The following is a 23,451-nucleotide window of genomic DNA, read 5'->3' on the forward strand; positions in this document are numbered from 1 at the left end:
GGGGGGCAGGATCCTGCGACATTGTCAGTGAGGTGGGCTTCACTCTGCAAGTTACACGAAAAATGCTCATGTGCTTTTAACATAGTCTAAAAGCCAAAGTACAGTCACGCAGAAATTCAGTCCACGCAGCTCAAGACTTGGAGCTCTTTGTGATTCGAGCCAAAGAATTCCCACGTGCTCCACCTTCAAGGAGCACTGGGAGCCTGATATGGTCTGGCCTGTACATGGACAACAGACCCCGCGGGCTCCGTGTCCTGCCGTGTCACAGTGGTTTTCTCCCGTGTGTCCTTTATGGAATTGCGAGCCAATTTGCAGGCAAGGGAGAAAAATGTCAAAGCAACAGGTGGCGCAGGTTTGCCTGACATTTGCTCCATTCTGGACGAAAACCAAGCACAGATCTGAAAACTTCCGACATCGTTCTCCTCAATCCACAGCATTTACAAAAACTAATATAATGTGTAATGTAGCAACAGCTATTTCGTGTTTTGTTTGATAAAGTGTGCTGACTTCTGTGCCTACTGTATAATGGGTATCACACAGTTTTCTCAGGGGTACAAACTTGGAAAACGAGCGTCACTCTGAGCAGCTACGATCAGAATCATCTTCTCTGCCTTTGGTAGGCTTTCCAGGCCTCTCCACTGTTTTTGTAACTTGTATGCTAGCTTCCCACATCGCAGCCGATTGACCTAATATTTCAAACTTCAATTCCTACGACTGCAGATCTAAGGGTTATTTTTCCTTTTAATTTGGGTCAGTTTCTTGCTCCACAGTGTCAGTTATATAAATGTATGAGCAAATTCAGTAGAATTCATCAACACTCAATTCTAGGGACTGTTTGAGACGACTACTGAGCACTATCCCTGTGCAGTTCTGACGACTTCACCTGCCCCTGAGAGGACGGTGCTGTTGAGCCGCCCGCTCCCCGCTCCCCGCTCCCAGGCAGTGGCTGGGACATCTTGTAGCAGGTGTTCCTTCTGATCGTTCCTCTCTCTCATAGGAACATCAGTCCAGGCTCTTCAATCCAGTCCTCATTTGTTGTTTTTTTTTTCAATATATAAACTAAAAAGAAAATACTTCGTATAGGAACAGTTATTCAAGGGCTATTTTATGTGAAACATCACAGAATCCATTGGAATCAGTGGACCTACCTGCATCACAGCGGCTTGGTAATCTGTCCGGAGTCTTACGTCTGGGCCGCATTCTCTGCCCACCCCTGGTGTCTCCATAAGTGATGTCTGGATTGAATGTGGTTCTTAGAAAAGCAGACGAAAAACTACAGAGTGTATCTTACAATGTTCCCACCCTCAGGTTGTCTCCATATTTTGTCTTTTGATACTTAAGGTAAAAGTACTTAAAATTTTGAAATATCTGAGTAAGTCAAGATATGCCTGTTTTTTGTTTTTAATCATCTGAGGTCCTCTAATGTATTTGTATGTAATGGGTCAGGGTTTTTCCCCCACTAGCTTATAATGTATCTATAAAAACCATGTTGCGGGAAAAAGCCACAGGGTGACAAAGGACAAAATCCGTACAGGTACTCTGCTAATGAACCTGAATTTCAACTGCTTAGAAGTCAGCTAAATTCCCAGGCTTCATGATATATGGACATGTGAAATGAAATAGAGTTAATTATGTGCACACGTAGTATAGTAAAACTATATAATAGTTCATAGAGATTGTCAGCAATGAAACAGGTGTCAAACCAGAGCCGCCTCTAACACAGTGTGCTCTCTTAGCTTCCTTCTCCCCCTGGGCTCCTTCCCTTAGCTCTTGCCTGAGACCCGCAGGCCTCGGGCTGCCTTCCGTCCCTGCTGAAGCTTGTCATCACGACACCGCTTGTCCCCAACTCATGCCTCATTCCCCATTGAAACCTGTGGGCCCTTGGCTTTATCTCTTTAACATAGAATAAGTGCTGACTAAGGTAGGAGTTTATTGGTGTAAATGACACTAAACTGTGATGATGGGAAAACACCGCAAGCGATTGACTGATCTCCGTCATCAGCGTTTATGGATTTCAGCTGTGACCATTTGACTCCAGTGCCTGTCTACTTAGCGATTCATCTGTTTGGCTAATGGTGACCTCACCGGGGCTCTTGAACCCTTTCGCTCTGTCCACGAATTATGTCCCACTGTGTGTGTTGCCTAGTGTTAAACATAGAACACATTCTCGCACCTCTTACAGCTGATGTCAAGCGTCTCTTGTGATGAAGAGACGTCCTGGCGGTCATTAACGACTATTTCTCTTGTGAGTGGCCCTCTTAAATAAACACTACTTAATACAAAAATATCTGAGAAGATTTAGGCAGGCTTTTAACATTAGATAGACCTTGTACGTTATGTATTGCATGGAGTAGGCCCGTACACAACTGAAATGTTCAGTGCGTTGAGCCTGGGGAAGCCTGGATTCAAGATTGTGGCCCCGAGTACCTGGGCAGTTGAGCCGTGTGTTTATGGGCTCAGGTGATGTGTTCCTGCAGCCGAGACCCAGAAGCAGTCATTCACGGGGACGTTCAACGGCGGAAGTATCAGCCTCGTTTTACCTGCCAGCATCAGTTGCGCGGCTCATGGATCTGAAGAGTTGCATTGAGAACATCTAGTCCTAAACACTGAGGCCAAACTAACATTCTTAGAACGTCTACGCAGCTTGTCTTCTTGCGGGAAATTGGTCCTGTAATTCCTTACCTGTCTTCATACTGTCCGTATGTAAAGAACATTACTGTCCTTTCTGTATTTGAGTAATTAGATGTAGTTTAGGAAAGGAGACTAAGGAATATTTTCTTCCAGAAGAAATTTGAAGTCAATTTTATGGTGGTTTGAAACTCAAGTGCTCCCGAACATGTCAATATGCAGAAAATGTTATCTCAGAATTTTCTACTGCTCAGGCACATAATCTGGGAAGACCTTTTGCTTGTTTATCGAAAGTAATTTTTGCTGTTTTCTGTCAAAATCTGTGTATCTTTTATGAAATCCTTTTTATTTTGAAAGTGTAAAACTGGGCATCTCAAGAGTACTATGTAGGATCATTAACTGATTACAAAGACTAGGCACATCATGCAAGTTCCGTGAGTGATTTTTTTATTGACTGAGTCCCATCCAGACTGCACATTCAGCAAAGTTTTCCCGAAGGGTCGAATATGTCAAGGTGTAACTTGTGTAGATCTGAGACTTCTGGCTTCAAGAGGCATTATTCTGGCAGTGGCTCCACAGGCTGAGGAAAAACCGGGAAAGGACTCCCGCAAAAGCACCGCTGGGTATCTTGTTTCTGCCTCGTTTTAAGCGTTCACAGTTTCTTTGTATATGATGGGTATGCCGCTTGGGACATGTCTATACCCACCAGCGTGTGTGAGCATAACTGACGAATATAAGCACTCTTTTCTCTGAAGCGTTTATTTTAAACTGGTATTTTCTGCTGAAACAGAGTTTCGTGGTACCATGCCCACCTTTTTTATGGCCAAGAGAAAATTTTCCACACAAGGGAAGGAGTTGTGGCCAGCCTTGCTGGAAATGCATCTTTTAGACACGACCATAGAATATCATTGGAAATTACTTGGTTTCATTTTGGTCTGTTTCTGTTTTCATGGATTATGTACCAGGGCTGTGATCAATGGCAGTATGGAGGATTAAGGGCAACATTCAACTCACATGTCAGGCATCATGGTGGTCAGGTTTTAGGGGATGTGATTTGATGTCAAATATATCCAAATCTGTATAATTACTATATTGAGTTATGACTGGATTCTATTATTTTTAACCATAAGTAATGCTTGTTTTTCCCTATATTAAGAATGTAATATTTTGGATTGTTAAGTGTCCTAGTTATATAAACAGTTTACCTATGCAAGACCAGCTCTTAACTGTGCAACATTTTAATGAAAATTAAAGTAGTATTTTAAGAGGAAAACCCTCTGAATGTTTTTATGTGTAAGTGCCTAGCTGAAGAGCTATAGAAACAAAAACTTCAGAACCTCTTAATTAAACTGTAACAGATTAAATGTCAACCAAATACAAACCAGTAGTGATTTACATTACTTTTTGGTTTCAGTAATTCACCCTAAAAACTTAAGAGATGTGAATGGGAAAAAAATCAGTATTTAATTAAAAAGGAGATTGGTTTTATTACATTTACTTATATCTCCTAAGATTGCCTTTGCAGTAGCCAATTGGAACTTTTAAAAATAAAATAATAACAACATAGACCTTATGCAGCACTGAAGCCAGAAATACTTTGTACCCCTGATTGAATGTCTCACTTAAAAGCATTGAATTCCCTTATAGACATTAAAAATGTACTTCCTTTAGGATTATTCCATTTTAAATTAATAACTTTCAATTTCTGAACTTACTGTTTTTCCTCAGCATTCCAGTGGTATATAATTTAAAAAAAAAATCAAAAGACTTCTCGATGGTAATACAATTATTATTAAAACCTGGGCAAACTAGCTGTTGGATTTGACATGGCATTTTTGCATTTGATCATAGAACACAATACTGAATAATGATTTTCATACATTTTTTTCAAACATTCTGCCCCCAATTTGGTTCCAAATGCTGCTCCCTGTTACTGTGATATATCCTTTTATTTACCTTTTTTCTTCCAACATAATGTTTAGGAAAAAGTATGAACACAGCCTTTTAAAAAAAAATCAATTCAGAATTGCTTGAAAAGTTTGACCTGGATAGAAAGACATCCTAAATTTGAGATGGTACCACTTTACAAAGGTATGTCCAAAGCCAAATCATTTTAAAATACTCAATTTTTTTTAGTAGGAATTTATTACTTTTTATTCTTTTGCATTAGCTGGCCATAAATTCTTATAATGCTAGGAAATCAGCATTTTTATTTTCAAAATTGCATTATAGTGAATTACTGTTTACAAAATACACATACTGTGAACAGATATAAGTTTTTGTTTTTTTATAAGGTTGTTTGTAGAATGATTGTTCTTTCAAAGGGGATGTTATATGTTAAATATTTTCACTCTTTAAATAAATATTAGCAACCATTTACTAATTTTTGTTTGGTCAGGCGTGTGCAAATGCAGCTGAAAGAGAGGGAGAAACTCCAGATTCAAAACTGTTCCCTTTCTCATTTCTTGAACTGTTACCACTGCATACCTCTTTTTTTGACCCAAGTGATCAGTTGTGATGTTCTGTATCTAAAAATCATGTTTAATCATATAAGGAAACATTTAAATACATATACAGGAAGCAAATCATCATAGGTTGTAGGATATGGATATTTGTGTGATTCAGTCTGATTCGCAGAATTCTGAGTTTAATATGGGATGAAACAACTCCATTTACACGGATGACAAGTATTTTCTGCCCTGTAAAAATTTGGAGGGTATGTTGCATTAGAATGGAAAATTTGGTCATTTTATATCATTGTATAATTTCAGGATTTAGTTTCAATATCTTTTGGAAAACATGGGTATAGCTAGAACATAGAATATAAGTAACCTATTACTAAGAGACCGTAAATGTAAAACTAGTATGCTTGGCTGTTAACTCTTAAAGTTGTTACTTATGTCTGTTTTTAAAACATGCATGTATTTAACAATTTTATCATAGTATTGTCATGGAAAAAATAAATATATTTTCTTACAACTTACACTGATAGATATGGGCATTATTGTTTTTCTTCTTCCTGTTTTAGCACTTAGGAAAAGTGACTTCTGCTTTGTTGTTAGTACTTTTGGTTTCATCCCATGAAAATTACAATGGTTATGAAGCAGTCACATAGGGGCTATACCTACATTTTTAATATTTTAAGACATTGCTATGCCACTTACATAACCTTTCCTATGTTCCATTAAGTGTCTATTCTATTTACCAGAAAGGTCGGCATAAAAATGATCAAATAGTGGGAATCTAACATTATAAAATAAATACTGGCCCCTAAACCATGGCTTTTAATTTATTTCCTATGAAGATAACCTCAACATTTCTGGAGACTCTAGGACTATATCAGAATTCCATTGCAAGTTGTTGAATTTGGAAATAGTCATTCAGGAAAACCTCAGAAATTGTAAAGTACGAATTGACCTTAAATAGAAATTACTTAAGATAAGGGGAGAAAATAAGTATTCATACGTTACAGCTGAAGTAGGAGTGGACCTGGACTTAACTCAAAGAACCTGTAGACCAATTTTAAATTAATTGTGACACGTGTTAGTATTTAAGTATCAGCAGAGCTCATGCATGTGGTCTGTCCTTTGGAGAGGTCCCGTTGCACCTCCCATTTCCCAGGTTGCGAATTCTTGTGCCGAAACATCACCATCAAGTCCAAGAACGTTGAAAAGCTCAGAAAGAGAAGAACAAAGTCATAATTAGGGGAAAGAGAATTAGTGATGTATGAATAACCTTTTTAATGGATGGTATTCTCTATGACACTAAAATGTTAGCTTACAAATTCAAGTTCTTTACAAAAGAGCTGTATAAGAATTCACTTTGGCCTATAAATTCGATCCATTACCTTTCCCCTGGAGAGACAGTACAATTGAATTAAAAGTATTTATTCAGTCTGGGAGAACCAGAGAAGTTGAAGTAACAAGAGATGTCTTGAACTGATTTGGGATTAAATTGGAGCTAATTTTATCCCAGAGTGATTAGTCTCAGATTAAAGAGACAAGAAAAGCTTTGGAGGGTGACTGATCCATCAAGACAGTTACGTGGGGATCATGTTACAGTGAGTGCAGGGCAGGAGAATTTCAAGTCTCAGCTCAAATGTAGTCTCTTCTCCCCTCACGCCCCGAGCCAAGTAGAACCATCTTCAGTCTAGACTGAGTCTCTGGAGGCAGGGACCAGTCGGTCCGTGTCCCCATCAGTGGGGCTTGCACAGCCCTCACGTTTTCCTCCAAGCTGCTTGGGTGAGCCAGGAAGCCGTGAAGAAGCAGAGTGTTAACACATGGACCCTCCTGGTCCCAAATGACCCAATAACCAGGGCCGACAACCTACACGGTTCAGAAATGGACCTGGAGTCTGACTTTCCCAACGGCCATGGGGTGCTCCTTGCCTTTCCCGTGGTGGCTCATGCAGGCTTCACGGCCAGGGCTGCTGCTGACTCACCTGAGCTAATCAGACGTGGCTCAGGGCCTGTGTCACTGCTTACTACCTGGGTGACCTTAGAGACGCTACTCGACCTCTCCTCCTCCTCAGCCCTGAACCGTGGGGTTTTTTTGTTTTTTGTTTTTAACTATTATTTGTTTATTTTTATTTGTTTATTTTTAGAGAGAAGGGAAAGAGGAGAGAGCGACAGAAACATCACTGTGTGGTTGCCTCTCACTCACGCCCCCAACTGGGGACCTGACGTGCAACCGAGTCATGTGCCCTGACTGGGAATCGAACCAGCAACACTTGACTTGCAGGGCGATGCTCAATCCACTGAGCCACAGCAGCCAGGGCTGTGAACCGTGGGGGGTCTTGATAACCTCCTTTCCCAAACTGGTGAGGATTCCAGGTCGGGGAAAGATTGTTCCCTGGAGAAATCTCAGCAACACCTGACTTTCGGTCCCAGCACCTTACAGGTGTAAATGCCTTCAAGACCAGTTCAGAGGGTATATTTCTAGCTTCATGGATTATGTTCCAGGGCTATCAGTGCTGAATGGAGGATTACGGGCAACATTCAATTCACATGCCAGGCTTTATTGTGTATAGGTCAACTTTTAGGGGATGTGATTTGATCTAGAATGTAGCCAAACCCATGTATGTCTCAGTGACCCAGAAGTCCTTCTAGGTGTGCCACGGGATTGGATCCCACGCGGTCGAGCGCCGCGCTCACCTTACTTCTGCCATCCTCAGTCTCAGTGCGAGCGTTGCCGCCCACACAAGCCTTCCCAGGGTCCCAGGACCCGGCCGGGGCCTTTGTGGCCCCCGAACTCCGCAGCCCGGAGCCCGAGTTTAGCTCCCGGCAGGAATGGAACGACAGCACAGCCTCCCCTGCGTCCACAAAGCACAGCGTAGTCACTAGACCTGCTGCGTCGCAGGTGCCTGATACTCTTTAAATCATTAAGCCTCGGGAAGAAAAACTGGCTTGTTTCCTTGGATATTGGAAATGCGTTACTTTACAGAGAGGTGTCACCCTCCTGCGGAATAGTCTCCAGCTGTGGAAAGCCTAGTCCTGCAGAACTTGCGGACTCCCTGTGGTGGGGATGGTGGGGGCACTCACGTAGGTGTTAAATACTGGCTCCCTTTGCTCTCCCTCTGGGAAATCTGCCTTCATGCTCTTCTCTCCTTGACAACAAGGCAGAGAGGGGCTTTATCTGAAGGGACACGCTACCCTTCCGCCACCCTCCTCACCACCTCCCCACTTCCACGTTTGTCCCATTCTTCTGGGTAAGGGTCTCTGCATCCTTCCAGGTGACCATCTGCAGGACGAAGGGATCCATTCCTGTCCCGCCTCTCTTCCCTCAGTTCCTACCCACTTCGCTGGGAAAGAAACAGCCCCGCCTGACTCCAGGCCCTTCCTTTGGGTAGGTGCGCCCTGGTGCATCCCACACCCTCTCACAAGAAACGTGTATCTCTTCTCTGCGTCCAGACTTCCTTCTCTCTGGCCGGATGTCCTCAAGGGCCTCTTTCACAAGAACCACGCATTTGAGTTGGAGGACGGCCAGTCCCCCAAAAGAGGGAAGGTGGCATTCTGAGTGGACAGAAAAACAGATTCGCACCACAGACTCACTGGAGAAAAACTAGAAAACAGATACAAGGAAAAAGAAAAAAAAAGAAAAAGATCACACAATCTTTTTACACAGCATTAGCTATTTTTAATTTTTTTATTGTATCCTGTCGGACATTTTCCTATGTGAATATGTGAATTTTCATGGATATGTGTTAACATATTAATGTGTGTAATTAAATGAGACCGAGCAGCAGGCCTTATAACCATGCGCCCCTCCACTCCACAGCTCTGGGTCTGAGCCCCTGACTTTGCCTCTACGTGTTTCCGGCCAGTTTCTAACAGGACTTTCTGCAGCTGATACCCTGGCGCAGTGCCTGTTACTTCTGTTTCTAAATGAGTGCATTATGTGAGCAAATTTCTTGAGCTTTCCTGGCCTTCCTTCTCAGAGATACTGCAATCCAAGTCGCCTTGTAGCCAGGTCGGAGCTACAGCCCCTTAGCACGAGGTTGCCCAGGGAGGCCGCGGCCCCAGGCTGGGCCCTGGCAGGGAGGCGGCACCTTAGGGGAGGCCGTACCGCGTGTTCGGAGACTTCTGTGCCTTTGCAAACCACCGGGAACTTCAGTAAGTCAGAGAGACAAAGATAGACCAATAGAAGAGCAGCTACCCTGTCCCAAATGCTGACATAGCGTTCCTCTCACATCTTTCCAGGAAAAGACAAGCGCTCCAGGAGCCGTGCACTTTCTAGGACAAAGATGCCACAGCAGCGCAGGCAGGAAGAGGAGGAGAGGAAGGGCAAGCGCTCTGCGGCCTGCCCGCTGCTTCAGAGCTGGGCTTGGCCCTGGGAGCTCCCCGCTGCTTGCAAATCACTTACCACAGCTCCTCAAGCTCTGGAGGTTACTTGTGCAGGAGAAGGCAAAGGAGAGAAGGGCAAAGACCCTGCGGCCTGTCGGGGGACCCTGGACCCCACTCTGATGGGATGGCTCTGGTCTGCTTTCAGGTTTGTCCACCCCCCAGTCCTTGGGATGGGAGAACTCTGAAAGAAGGCAGAGCTGGAGCCTTGAGGAGGAACTGACCTGTGCCCAAAGCCCCTCCCCCACAAGACTACACTGCCAAGGACAGCCAACCGAGGGGGCCCGGAGCGCTGAGCCGCCCTGGGTCTGACGGTGGGGGTGACGGGGAGAAAAGCTCCACAGTGAGGCAGCATGGTCGTGTCCTCACGGTGGGACCATAGAGAGCCTCCACCCGGTCTTCCCGGCCAGCCTCTGTCTCCCCGGGTGGAACAGGCTGTGCCCATCTGCTCTGGCCTCAGCAGAGGGCTGTTCCTGAGAACATTCTTCGAACGTGAGGTTGAAGCGCCGTTGCTCACAGGGCCAGTCCAGAAGCCAGTCCACGTGCTGAGCTGGATTAGGCATTTTGCTGCCTGAACGCAGCCACCTGTAAGCTGGAGCTCCGCAGCAGCCCCGTCACCTGCAGACCTTGTACTTCACGGCCTCCAGATGGCTGACGTTTCCCTTCTGGGTTGCTTTAGCGTGGGCTCTGGAAACACGGGGTGAATGGCCCCGCTCTGCATCTTGAGCCATGCTGGGGGGAGGGGGCGGACTGGCCCAAAGCCCTGATTTTCATTCTGATTCCGACCAGGGCTGGCAGCGCTCTCCCCTGGGGGCTCCTTTGGGGTGGTCTTCCCAGAGCCCTGCTTTCCTGCTGTGAGAGCTCATCGCCCACCCTGCTCTGCTGCGGCAGGGCTGCCACCAGGCACACCTGTCCCCTCTCCACCTGCTGGGGCAGCTACTGAGCGCCCTGGACTGGGCCGGGGCTTAGGGGGCCGGAAGGGGAGGGCAGGCAGCACCTGCGCTGTGCAAGCCCCCCGCCCGGAGGGCTCCTCAGTCTCCCAGGGGGGCCGGGACTCCGCCTCCACTGGCCCCTGCGCTCGCAGGTCCCTTCCCCGGAACTGCTGGGGCCAGTGGTTGGCTGCCAGAGCCTGAGAGGGGCCGCCAGCCCCTCCTACTGCCCTTTCTTCTTCCTTTGGGAACTCTGAGTGCTAAAAACAAACTTTCTGAGAACCATATTTTTCTAGGTTAAAGGTGAAAAATGCAGTGTTTCCTCCAAGTGGAAAGCCCTGGCCTGCCAGCCCCGGGCACATTTCCGAGATCCTTCCCCCCAGTCGGGGAGGAGGCGGGAGGGAAGTGGGCCGGAAAGCCGGAGGGAGCGCAGGGCCTGTTTGTGTTGGAGCCGCTGCAGGCTGGGACGGGAGGCGAGGCTCACAAGGGGGCGGGAGCGGGCCGCCGGTCAGAGCCGCAGTCTGACAGCTTCTGGGGGGGCGTGGGGACAGGGGCGACCCTGCAGCCCTTCCTGAGAGACACCCCAGGACCCGGCTTAGAGGAAGCGTGGGCTGTGAACCTCAGCTTTAATAGGAAACACAAGAACAGCCCCTCCCCTCACCCCGCCCTCCGGCCATCCTTGCATAGAGCACACGGGAAGTTCTGGAGAATTTTCTCAGATCTTGATGGTGGGGCCGGAGCTTCTCAGGAACCCGGGCCTCATGATGTCCTTCCTGGGCAGGACACGGGCATGGGTGAGCCTCCCAGCTCTCTGGCTGCTCGTCAGCTTGTGTCTCCTCTTGGCGGAAGCCCAGCCTGCCCTCCCCAACATGCCTCCCCACAGAGCGGCCACCCCAAGGCCCCGCACAGATCCCACCTCTCTGCTAGTCCCCCTCCTCAAAAAACGACAGTCAAGTGGCAGGGAGCAAGGACAGCAAGGAGGCAGCAGAGGAGGCCGAGGTGGGCTGAACGCTGTCCCCCTGGCCCCGGCCTGGCTGGGCCCGTCACTGAGAACTTCACAGACTCTGTCCCCAACCCCAAGAGTCCCCACAGAAGGACTACTGCACCGCTTCTCCCACCAGCACGTGACTTGTGTTCATGGCAGTAATGGCCCCGATTTTTCACCCTCCCTGTAGCCGAGTGATGATGGATGGAGGCTACATGTGGCAGAAGTGACACATGGCAGTTCCAGATCTCAGCTGTACAAGGCCTCCCACCGTTACACCAGTGCCCTTGGCCTCCTCCTCCATCATGCGAAGGGCACGGGTCCCACGAGGAGCATGAGAGCCGGGTGGCGCCAAATGAAGGCACCTGGCCGTCTCAGGCAAGGCCACCCTAAATTCACCAGCCGCTACGCATGGGAAAGTGCAGTCAAGGTCAGCAAAGCTGCCAAGCTGACCACTCAAGGCGTGCAAGCGACAGACACGTGTCCTGGTGCCGCCGGGGTTATGTGGCCGTTGGTCACGCAGCGTTGTTGTAGGCAGCAGATACCCTCACAGAGGAAACTGGGCTCCCACAGACCCGGCTCCGATCATCTCGGCTCTCCTGCTTTCTGAGCCCAGGTCTAATCCCTCGGCTTCAGAGCAGTGTTTTTACCCTCACAACTGCCTCTGCTCTATAAGCGCACCCCACACCTCCCGGGTTGGGCCACTGACAGAGCGCCTTGCTCCTAGCGTGGGGTGTCGTTTCTGACCCAGTTCTCCTACCCGGCGCCTCCACGTGCTCAGCTCCTCTCGGATCCCCACCCCCCACAGCCCCCAGTCTCACCAGCAGGATCTATGCCACCCTGAATCCATCACCATGCCAGTCACCCTCTCCTTAGCCCCTTCTGCATCCCACCCGGGCTGGCGGTTCAGAATCCTCCTCCACTTGACACCCTCCCGAGCCCGCACCCCGGGGTTGCTGCGTCCTTCTCTGGAGGACACACGCACAGAACAACGGCTCATCTGCAACAGCTCTTCTGGCTTCAGCTCAGCTGAGTATTTTGCTAAAACCACAATGATTTGTTGGCTGAAGGCAACCGATTCAAACTGCGCTGTGAAAGCTCCTGTTCTATCTAGCAGCCTCCGAGGAAAAGGTATTGAGGGGAGGGTGTTTGGGAGGTGGTCAAACCCATTTTCTACCACGTGGCCTCTCTCCAAACTGCACACACAAGGAGGCGCATGTTGGAGAGAACACGTTATTATTGTTGTCATTACCGCTATTCCTCTGGGAAGAAGGCTCCGGGTAAAGACAGGAGCCCACGGGCTGAAGCACAAGGTGAAAGTCTCTACTTTGTTTATTTGCTTTATTACAGAATTCTCACTGGGCCTGAAGCAGCGCTTTGCCTGAAGTGCTAAGTCTTCACGGAAGGGACGTTGCACAAACAGGAGCTGAGTCACGACTGGGACTACACATAGGCCCCTGCGTGTGTTGGGTCATATTCCACCTCGCCTTTCCCTTAGCGAGTCCCGTCGTGGGGTCTGCCAGCAAGCCCGTTGTCACCAGTGTCACGTGCGTGAAAAGCAAAGGGACGGCCGATGCCCCAGAAGGAAGCGGCCCTGCGTCTCAGCCCCCAGCGCAGCCTTAGAGACAGTCATGGTCTTAGTGTCCATTTCTGGACGTGGCCTCTGCAAGGGCCAGTGGCCCTGCACCGACGAATGAAGGACTAAATGACTGAGTTCCAGCCTTCTTCATTTCCTTTATTCAAGTTCACTATAGATAATCCTCCCCTCTGAAAACCAAAATGACAGTGACCGCCCCTCAGTGACACGTGTACCTTTTAATCTGCTTATTTTGGAAGCTTCAGATTCATTCCCTCCAGTTGTCAACATTTACCGAAGGAGAATGGTCAGATCCCCAAGAGGACGCCTCCCCAAGTTACCTACCTCACTCCACTGAAGCCGCATTTTTAGGAACTGTGCAAAGGATTCAGGGCTGTCCACCCAAACTTGCAAAAATTATACCGTGTGGACAATCTGCAGCTATAAAAATATACGCATACAAAAGGACAACTACAAAATCAGGGTGCCCCTTTTCTCCAATTAGCATTATAAAAAGGCAGGACTTCTGGCTAAAGGTAAACTTCAGGGGCAGCATTGTGATGATGAGTCTACATTTAGTTTCCCCTCACCCTTATGTTTGTGGAATAGTCAGAGCACATTGAAACAGACAGTGAGGCGTGGACGGGGCTAATAATTCATGGGCCCAGGTGAGAAACGCCAGGTTCAAGGTCACACAGTCCTGCTGTCAGTAAGTGTCATGAGTCAGGCAGGGCAGGAGAGGAGTATTTTAGTACTGCCCTTTGGGTCTCTTCCTCTTTTTTGTCTTTGTTTAATGCGCTGTGACTCACAATACAGTCACTGAACTATACAGCAGACAGGCCCTGCCACGGACCTGAGCTGCGATCTCTGGCAGCCACTGCGCATTCAATGGACCAAGTTCGATGCTTTCTGCACAGATGCCGTTGGGTTTGGCCCACAGAGCGTCAGCAGGAAAGGCCACCCAGGGACTCCTGTCTGCGTTCTAGTTTCTCATCAGGGTGTACTTTCTCCTTGGTGAGAGGAAACACACCTGGTCCCCATGCCTCGGTGTGTGGCATCAGGCAGGGTCTCGGGGCCCTCGGGATTCTCAGGACAGAAGGCTCTGCCCCTGGGACGAGTCCAGCTGGCGTTACTTGGCTCCACAGGTGTTGATGTTTTTCCCATCCACGGCGTCTTCCACGAGGGAAACGTGGTAATCGGTGGACAGGGTGAAGTGAGAGATGCAGCCCACGAGGCCTCGCAGGTACTGCCTGTTAGTGTGCAGAGCGATTTCCTTCATTCCACCTGCCAGGAAGCCAGAGGGAGACGGGGTGAGCCAGAGGGGACCATGTCTCCTTAGGACACTCAAGTGTGTCTACTACTGATCAAGGCATCCCTTGGCTGACAGGTGAGGACCGCAAGTCCCTTGAACTGCTCGGTACATAGCATCTAATTCGTAATTATCCTTGAAGGAACAGATTGACATGATTCAATATGATACACAACCAGAGGCTATACATGCCTACTTCATGTGTGACTTCTAACCCAGTTGGCCACTTCAAACCAAATAGTATCTGTTAAATTTTGAAATGTTGTATAATGTCAATAAAACGTAGTATGTTGTTAGAGGTCATGTCCCCTTAAACCAAAAGAAATGCACCAAAGATGATGCTTTCAATTAAGTTCACATTTGGAAACTACATGGGTGGAGAATCTTTTCATGCTTATGTGTCTGCACCAGTGGGTTCTAAGCTATTTATAGAAATAGCACTCATTCTGATTCAGCAAGGGGCCAGAAGAACAGACCCTCCTTCCTCAGAGGGAATTCGTGGGGCTATATTTAGCAGGTTCCTGTTCTATGAACAAGAAAAGCACGGTTTTCCTGGTGGATCAGCCCAAAGCACAAGAGCATCTAAGTGCTTCCTGCCCCCTCAGGCGTGAGTCAGAAGTTCAGAAACGGGAGAATGAACTATCTGGAGAGCTTCCTATTTCCAAGCATTTGTCTGATCCAGGGAAGCGCCCGCCTTGGAGGGGCCCCAGCGCAGCAAGCGCAGTAACGCGGAGAGCCAAGGGCGCACGCCAGCCCTGGCCCGAGGTCACTCACCCACGTATAGCGCGCCGATGATGTTGAGCTGCCTCATCGTGCCTGGCGACTTGCCTGTCCTGGCACCGTAGTCATCCACAGTGATCTTTCCTGATGGCCCATCCCTGGAAAACCACCGCCATTTTTGGAGCTTCATTCAATTGTCCAATTCATGTCAACAAAAATGTGTTAAAGTACCTACTATCCACCAGGCACTAAGCTAAATGACAGAGCTGCAAAAAGGAAGGCAAACACACACAGTCCTGGCCCCCAGGAGTGCTGGGTCTATTGAGGAAGACGAAATGATCAAATTACAAAGGACAACTCAGTGTCCCTGCTCCCATGGAGGACGGGTGCCAGGGCACCTTGGCATCACACAGGTGGCGGAGGGAGGGTCACAGAGAGCTTCTCTCAGGAGATCTCCTTTGAGGCCAGTTCTAAAGTCTGGGTAGGTCAAGGGAAGGGGGAGGCTAATGCCAGCAGAGGTGGCTGTGAGAAGAGCGAGAAGATGGGCGGGGGGCGGGGGGAGGTCTGGGGCAGGCCCAGCACAGAGGAGTCTGCAGCGGGGAGCAGAGAGGAGAGAGACGAGACCAGAAGCTGATGGTGAGGGGCACGAGGAGCTTAGTGAGCGTGGATCCTGCAGGAGGAAGGGAGCCAGAGAAGAGGGTGTTCTGGACACACATGTTGTGAGTGTGGATATTATTCTAAGAACAATGGGGGTGAAGCAGTTTTTGTAGGTGGAGCATTACTCTAGGGAAGGATAAAGAATGGCTTAGATGCTTCTAAAGAACCCAGAGAGTCCCCAGAAAGTGACTCTGAGGACAGTGGAGTGGAGGTGCACACCTGTGGCAAGGGCTTTGCAGGGTTCCCAAACCAGCCAGCCCAGGACCCTCCCCCACGGAAGCACGTCCGCTTCTGCAGCTCCTGGGGCAATACTGACCCGGGCCGCGCTTTTCTCCTGAAGAGTTCTTTAGCGATCTTCTAATGCTCCTTTTTTTACAGCAAATGGTTCTTGTTTCTCGGGTTAATAATCGCTCTTGTCTTTTTGAAGATATTAATATTCACATCACTTATTTTCTATTCACAGACGCTGTTTCTTCCACGCTGCTTTTTTCGGTCTGTTTGTTCTGATACCTATCTTTTATGCCAGAAACGTTTTCCACACGCCTTGTGGTCACTGACGGCCACCTCCTAGTGAAGTGCCGAGCCCTGAAGAGCAGAGGGGACGCTCTGGGGGCTGGGTGGGTTGTGTTGGCTGTGGCTCCAGTGCTGTGATCTGGCTCAGTCATTTCCCGGGGCACATGTGGGTTTTCTACTCTCCTGACTGTGTCTGGCTGCCAGCATTCCGGAATCCCAATTATGGGGAAGTAATTGTGGAGTTCTTAATAGTCAACATATGACCCGTCACCAAGTCCCCGGTCCTAATGTGTACGAGATGCAGTAGCCCAGATTGTAGTTAGATCGCGCGTCTGCCACTCCAGACCCTCTTAGTTTACTTGGTCCAGTGGATTGACTTTGCTCTTTCTCCACGGGTCGGCAAAGGGCAGTGTGCCCGCTACACGGAGTGGACAGGGGGCTTAGACTCTTAAGTCCTCCAGTGAATTCAAATAAATTAAAAAAAAACCCAGCTTCCTGCTTTCATTCACCTTCCAGAGGTTCCTGGCTCTACCCCCATTTGGGAGGGGGTACATGATATAAATCTGATGGCCCAGGCCTCACTTCTTGAGAGCAACTCTTCTAGCAACTAGCATTGGAGATGTGTTTCCTGTTCTGTCCTCACCGTCAAGACCGCCCCCCGCTTCCCCACCACGGATGTGCTGGCTTAGGACCTCACCCTTCACTGCTGTGACCGGCAATGCTCCCAATGCCTTGCCTAGCCTGACCTGCCTTCTCCCCCCCACCCCCATTACTCTCAAAACATTCTATTAGCTCATCGATTATGAGAATTTTTCATTTTCTATTTCTTTAAAATGAGGCCATGTCTTATAATCAATAATACCTTAAATTTGAAAATAAACGTGCTAACACCCTCTAACCTAATGAACTTCCTCATTATGGTTATTACTGATTGTCTATTGCCTCCCATTGGAATGTAGGACCGTCAAGGCAAGGATGCTTGTATTGGTCAATGATGTAGCCCATGTGTCTGACATACTAGAAGGTTCACAGTGGTAGGATAATGAACAGCAAGTTTGTGGAGCTTCAACTCCTCATCTGAAATGAGAGTAACTATGCCACTCTCTGAGGCTATCCTGGAGGTCAGCGATTGTGCATGCAAAACGCAGAGCATGGCACCTGACACACACCCACTCTATAAAGAGTGGTAGAAGGGTGTATTGTTATTGTTATCAATACATCATTGTTCTCAGCCATAAAATGAAGAACATAAACTTGTGTTGCTGTGACTATGAACTGAGATATAGCATATAAAGTACCTGGCTTCCTGAAGATGCTTAATAAATGAGCATTTGCTTTTCCTTCTCTGCTAGGATTAATGCCTGCAAGACCAGGATTAGTCAGAGCAAGACAGTGTACAAAGCCAGGTTCCCCTCGGAGATGTCTACATCGCTTCGCCTGTCTCTGACCCTGAACTGCCGTGGAGAACTAAAGTATCCGTTCAGCCCCGCTGGTGAAAACTCAGAGCCTTGCCCCAGTTCCTGCTTAGATCTGCTGCCCCATCCCTTCTAGGCCTGTCCGCCCCTGTGGAACGCAACTCACAACATCTGCTCGAATTCTCCCGTCTCTATAGGTTCTGTGTCACTTCCTTCTGTTCAACCCTCACTGCCACCTACGGCCCACCTGGGACATGTCGATAGTTACAACAGGAAGAACCAAGTCTGCAAAGCGTCTTCATGGTGCCAAGCTTGGTGGTCTGACATCTAAGTTTCTTCTGGTGGAACATTCCCTGTTATCCCTCCAAAGCATCTGAAATCTTAGCTGGCGTGGGCCACTCCACGCAGTGGGGTGGTAAGAGCTTCGATCTAAGATCCTACCCTTGATCAGCCCACAAACAGTTGCAGAGTCTTGGGAAAGTCACTTAACATCCGTTTCCTTAGGTGTCTAGGAAGCGCCTGGAATCCCCACCAATGTGTATCTTGATGCACATAATTAAACCACAACTATTTTGAGTGTTTAAAAATCCTTTCACCGTGTCTGAGTGTCCTACCAACCGTCTCTGTTTAAGAAAGCTGAGGGCAGGGAGCTCGCAGGATGGGAGCTACAGAGATCAAGTGTGGCCAAGTATTTCATTTCTTTGGATGTTTCTGCAGGAGCCCTTTTAAAGATGAGCAGGAGAGAGAAATGAAGGACTTAAGAGGCCACATAGTTTAACGGGTCTTGGAGTTGGTTTGGATTATGAGCATTTTTCTTTTTTTTTGGATTATGAGCATTTTAACTTATACCATAGAATGTATTTTAGATCAAGCCTATAAATATTCAGTATGGAAAGACATTTCTTTTGTCAACAAGTGAGAGTCGGGGCTTCATCAAAATCACTGTCACACGGGCTCCCAGGCTACTAGGGCAGCGATGGGCACAGACCTGTCTCTGTATCCCCACACTCCCTCTAGGGTACCAAAGGCAGGCACAGTGGGCAAGAGGCTACTCCCACCGTAGCCTGTATGTGTGCAGAGTAGGAAATTAACTTTGGTGGCCCCATGTTTCCCAAGCCTCACTTTGACCTTACCCACTGACCTCCACAGAATGGGTTATGGCAAATTCTTAGGGAACCCAGATCAAAACCTCTGTTCAGCTCATCCCCTGGAAGCTTCATCTGCCATGGCAGGATCGAGCTTTCTTCATACAGCTAGGTTTGGGCCTGCTCTTGGGTTTCTCCAAATATATTGTTAGGAATATGGACATCAGTAGCAAAACTGTAAGTTTACGGGAGTGATTCACCCAAAGTTCCTCGGAAGTCAGTGGAGTGGCTCCGCGAGAGGGGAGACATAGACTTGGGACAGCTTTTGAGGTAATGTAACGTCAGAGAAAATGTGGGCAGTTACCTACATAATGAAATTTGAAGGATTCCTCAAAGTCCATATGCCCCAAAATTTCATCTCACAAGAGAGATCCAGATCTCACTAAATACTGAGACCCTCTTCCAGTTTAGCCATCAAAAAGTTATTTCTCCAGAAAGTTGCCATTGAGTGAAGATCTGGGAGTTCAGCCCCTGGGGCCCATCCATGTCAATGAAGGGTACAGGTGAGAATTGGTAGCAAAACGCCCTGAACGACCCGGATCAGGAGTATGGGACGCAGGGCAAGGTCGGGGGAGAGCACATCCCACCTCTGCTGGGCTCCTGCTCTGCCCCACACTGTGGGAGGTACTCACCGAACAGCCTTGACCCGGTGCCACCGGCCGTCATGGAAGGAGCCGTTCACCACGATGGAGGCCGCGCCACTGCCCAGGTTATAGCTTAGGCATCGGAGAGAACGAGACAGAAGAGCATGAAGCACTGAAGCCCAGGCAGACACTCATTCATTCACAAGTGATTCTCATAGCCAAAGGTTTACAGAACTCAGAACAGAGTTTCCTTAACACAAATGCAACATAGTGTCAAAGTTAGGTTTCCAAGCGAGGCCAGGAATGATCAGAAAATGTTTTTTAAACATGGCAAAATATACATAACTTAAAATGTACTGCCTTAACCACTTTTATGTGCACGGTTCAGTAGTGTTAAATGTACTCACAGTGTTATGCAAGCGATCTCCGGAGCTCTTGCAAAACTGAAATTCTATGCCTCATACAACAACTCTTCATTCCCCCTCCCTTCGGCTCCTGGCAACCACCACTCTACTTTTCCTCTTGTGAATCCGACTACTTTGGGACTCTCGCAGAAGCAGAGTTATGTGGTATCCGTGTCTTTGTGACCAGCTTGTTTCACTCAGCAGCGTGTCCACACGCAGAAGCATCAGCATAGCATAAGGAATAACAAGGGCTTTATCATTGGTGATGTGCTATCCTCTGCTCAGTAGTGTCCCCCCATAACCTCAGAACCTGACCTTCATTGAATATAGGGTCTTTGCAGATGTAATAAATGAAAAGGAAGTCATATTGGATCAGGGCAGCCCTAACTCCTATGTGACCGGTGTCCTCATAAGGAGATTTGGACCCAGTACACAGGGAAGAAGCCATGCGAAGATGAAGACAGAGACTGGAGTGACGTAGCTACGAGCCAAGGAGACCCAAGGATTGAGGGTGACCACCAGAACCGGGGGGAAGGCACAGAACAGACTCCTCCTCAGTACCTCCAGAAGAACCAACCTTGCCAAAACCTGTATGTCAGACTTGGAAGCTCCAGAACTGTGAGAGGATAAATCTCTATGGTTTTAAGTCACCCAGTTTGTGATAATTTGTTATGGCAGACCTCGGAAACAAACCCATGGGTTTTTACTTTTTAAAAAGCAAAGCAAAACAGAGCATGGCAGAGTAGGCTGAGCCCCAAAGAGATGAAAAGAATTTGCCTAACATCCCGGAGCTAAAGTATAGGATTTGAACTTGGGGTCTTATCTGCACCACCATCCTTCCATTTTACTCTGATATCTAGTCTACTCAGTAGCTTCCTATTTTCTTTTTCAGGTTCCAGATGGCCCGATATCCTCAGGGTATCAGAAGACACACACATGTTGTTTATCAGAGAGAACTATCCCTCTTAGTCCAGTGTTCATTCAATTATTCTAATTTAATTCAATTCAACAAATACTTAGTGAGTGACTGCCCTAGGCCAGGCACTAGGCCAACTGCCTAGACCTTCCCTTGGTAACAGAATAAAACTCATGCAGTCTTGCTTTTAAAGGACGATGTGTGCCACCTGGGACAACGCTCTCCTCATCTTGTGAGAGGACATAGCTCTCCTTGAGTCCCCTGGCCAGGAAACAGGAATGACAAAGCCTGGATTCATTCCTGAGCTTCACCGAGCCCTCAACCTGAGAAAAGGGCAGGAGTAGACAGCGCTTGGCCTTCCCCAGGGAAAGCGCTCTGGGTCCTTTCTTTAATGACAGAGGCTCAAAGCACCCTCGCAGCCCATCGACATTTTAGCCGAGAACAGAACTTGGGTGACTTGACAAACTATGAGACAAAGCTGTGACTTCGACCCTGAAAGAGCCACTGTTTTCTAACAGATTTTCCCACAGCAAGTGGTGGCTCCTTGTATGAAGCAGCCTGGAGGGGGAATTTTCAGATTTCATTTTTAGTGGCCAAATGCTTGTGGAAGAAATGAATGACTAGGAAACAGTGCTGGGAGCAGGCTGGCCGACACAGAGACGTAAGACTGCGTGTGGCTGCTATGAGAGGCAGCAGGGACCCATGGAGTAGACCAACCTGCCTTCATTCCCACTCTTGCCAGCAGTGAGCCGGCGACCTTGGGCAACGTGCTTCATCCCTCTGAGCCTAAGGTCCTTCATCTGTGAAATGGGGTAACTCTACCTTCCCCGGAGGATCGTAGGAGATACGAGGTAAGACATCATGTAATAAAAAGCACATGGAAGAAGCCAATGAAATAATCCCAGCACCCCAAGTATGTGCCGCGCTGCGTGCAGCTGCCATACAGGGGGACCGCAGATCCAGAGGACCCAGCAGGAGGGAGAAAGCTAGTCACTGGGCCTGTCCCGGCAGAGCAGTCATGTGTGAGTGTAAACCAACAGGCTGTGAATATATAACCGGGAAGGTCAGCAACACCCAGGTTTCAGAACGCAAGTGACCTGGGTGTAACTGCAGGGACACTAGACTGGAACGTGGTTGGAATCCAGGGAAGGGGAGCCCTTTCAGCTGCGTTTGGACAAAGGAGGGGCTTTCCTCCTCTGTTCTCCAGCCCAGTAACGCTGCTGTTTACGCAGAAAGCCACGCTACGCTCAGGGCAGCCAGCACTGGGTGCCCCAGGAGGGAATCCAGCCATCAGCACAGCACGGGGCCATGACACTCGGCCGGCCGGCATCGCCACGGCCTGGCTCTCCAACGCACCCCCGACTCCCTCTGATTTCAGACCCTCAAATAACCTCTTGCTGCCCAGACACTCAGTACTTCACCCTGGAATCTCTTTCTCTCTCTCTCCTTAATCCTCACCCGAGGATATGTTTTTTTTGATTTTAGAAAAAGAGGAGAGAGAGAGAGAGAGAGGGAGAAACACTGATGTGAGAGGGAAGCAGCGATCGGTTGTCTTCTGCATGCACCCATATCAGGAATGAAACCTACAACCTTTGGGTGCACAGGACAATGGTCCAACCCACTGAGCCCCCCATCCAGGGCTCTCTTTTATACAATAATAATATAGTGGTTATCTTTGTAGGCAGAGGGCATGAGGAAGCTTTCTTGGGTATGGGAAATGTTCTGTATACTGTTCTGTGTTGTGGGTCACAGGCATCTACATGTTTAAATATCTATCAAACTGTACACCTAACCTTTGTATTTGTGCACTTGATGTAAATTATAACTCAGTTTTTAAAAAAAAGAAAAACATAAGAATAAATGAAAAATGAGCAAATGAGTGCATGTCTGGTTTCGCTCTTGATGTCTGTGGATCGGGTGAGTGTGACTCGGTTTTCCTGATGCAAGTTACCCTCCTTCAGCTTGTGCGCACAGAAGGCCGGGAGGCCGAGCACCAAGGTGAGACGCCAGGATGCGCCACTGGGTGAGGCCCGTGGGAAACCACAGGCCATCTCCCTGGGGTGCCCCCTGCTTAGTCGTGCCCCCGGCAGGTTGCAGCATCAGGCACCCTGCCAATTCAGATCTCTTCCCTTTCTCTGTTGCATAAAAATGTTATCAAGGTCATGTGGAAACTCAGTGGGAAGGATGGTCAGACAGGTGATTTTCACAAAACCTGCTCACTGGGTTTTATGCCCCACATATAATCATAAAACAAAATGAAACAAAACCAAAATGGACAAACCACACTCTTATCTGAGCACTTTGGTTCCTTCCCTTCTACTTAATCTTGCACAAAAACCATAAAAACGTTTTTCTGAGTTCCGTTGCTCTTCCCTGTCCTCTACCAGAGGGGCTTTGAACACTAAGTCAGCCAAAGAACCAGCATTTCAGTGAAGAAAAAAAAGTCAAGAGTATCTTTTATTATTTTAGGTTTTCTGTTGTTTGCTGTGGGCCTGGGTCAAACACCAAAGCCTCAGAAGTGGATTTTCTGAGAGTTCACTCCCCAGGCCCCACGGACGTAAGCTGCTCGAAGGCGGTGCTCACGTCTTTTAAACATGATGACAATAATAACAGCTGCATTTTATAATAATAGCAGTTATATTGTGCTAACGTCCTGGCTAATGTTACCGATCTGAGGTAGGAGTTCTTACAACATATCGAGGACAGAAACCACTTGACCGAGGAACATAGTTCTGATAATCATTATCACTAATAACTAGATACTCCAGGCCCTGCACCGAGCCCTTCACACGAATGAACGCGCTCAGCCCTCGCAGGCAGCCCTCCCCTTTC

At 48.0% G+C, this 23,451-nt stretch overlaps 1 protein-coding gene across 1 annotated transcript in view; it reads right to left on the bottom strand.

Annotated features, from left to right (window-relative positions):
* Positions 1–13,788: 13,788 nt before the first annotated feature.
* EGFLAM (EGF like, fibronectin type III and laminin G domains) overlaps positions 13,789–23,451 on the bottom strand; it is a 135,415-nt gene continuing 125,752 nt past the window's right edge. Inside the window, exons 21-23 of the mRNA XM_090276163.1 lie at positions 19,348–19,431; positions 15,040–15,143; positions 13,789–14,240 (exon numbers count right to left, since the gene is read on the bottom strand). Of these exons, the coding sequence (XP_090132289.1) occupies positions 14,086–14,240; positions 15,040–15,143; positions 19,348–19,431 (343 nt within the window). The 3' untranslated portion in view covers positions 13,789–14,085. The remainder of the gene's footprint in view (positions 14,241–15,039; positions 15,144–19,347; positions 19,432–23,451) is intronic.

This window comes from Furipterus horrens, unplaced genomic scaffold (assembly GCF_987537825.1).
Source record: "Furipterus horrens unplaced genomic scaffold, mFurHor1.1.pri manual_scaffold_5, whole genome shotgun sequence".
Classification (NCBI taxonomy): Eukaryota; Metazoa; Chordata; class Mammalia; order Chiroptera; family Furipteridae; genus Furipterus; species Furipterus horrens.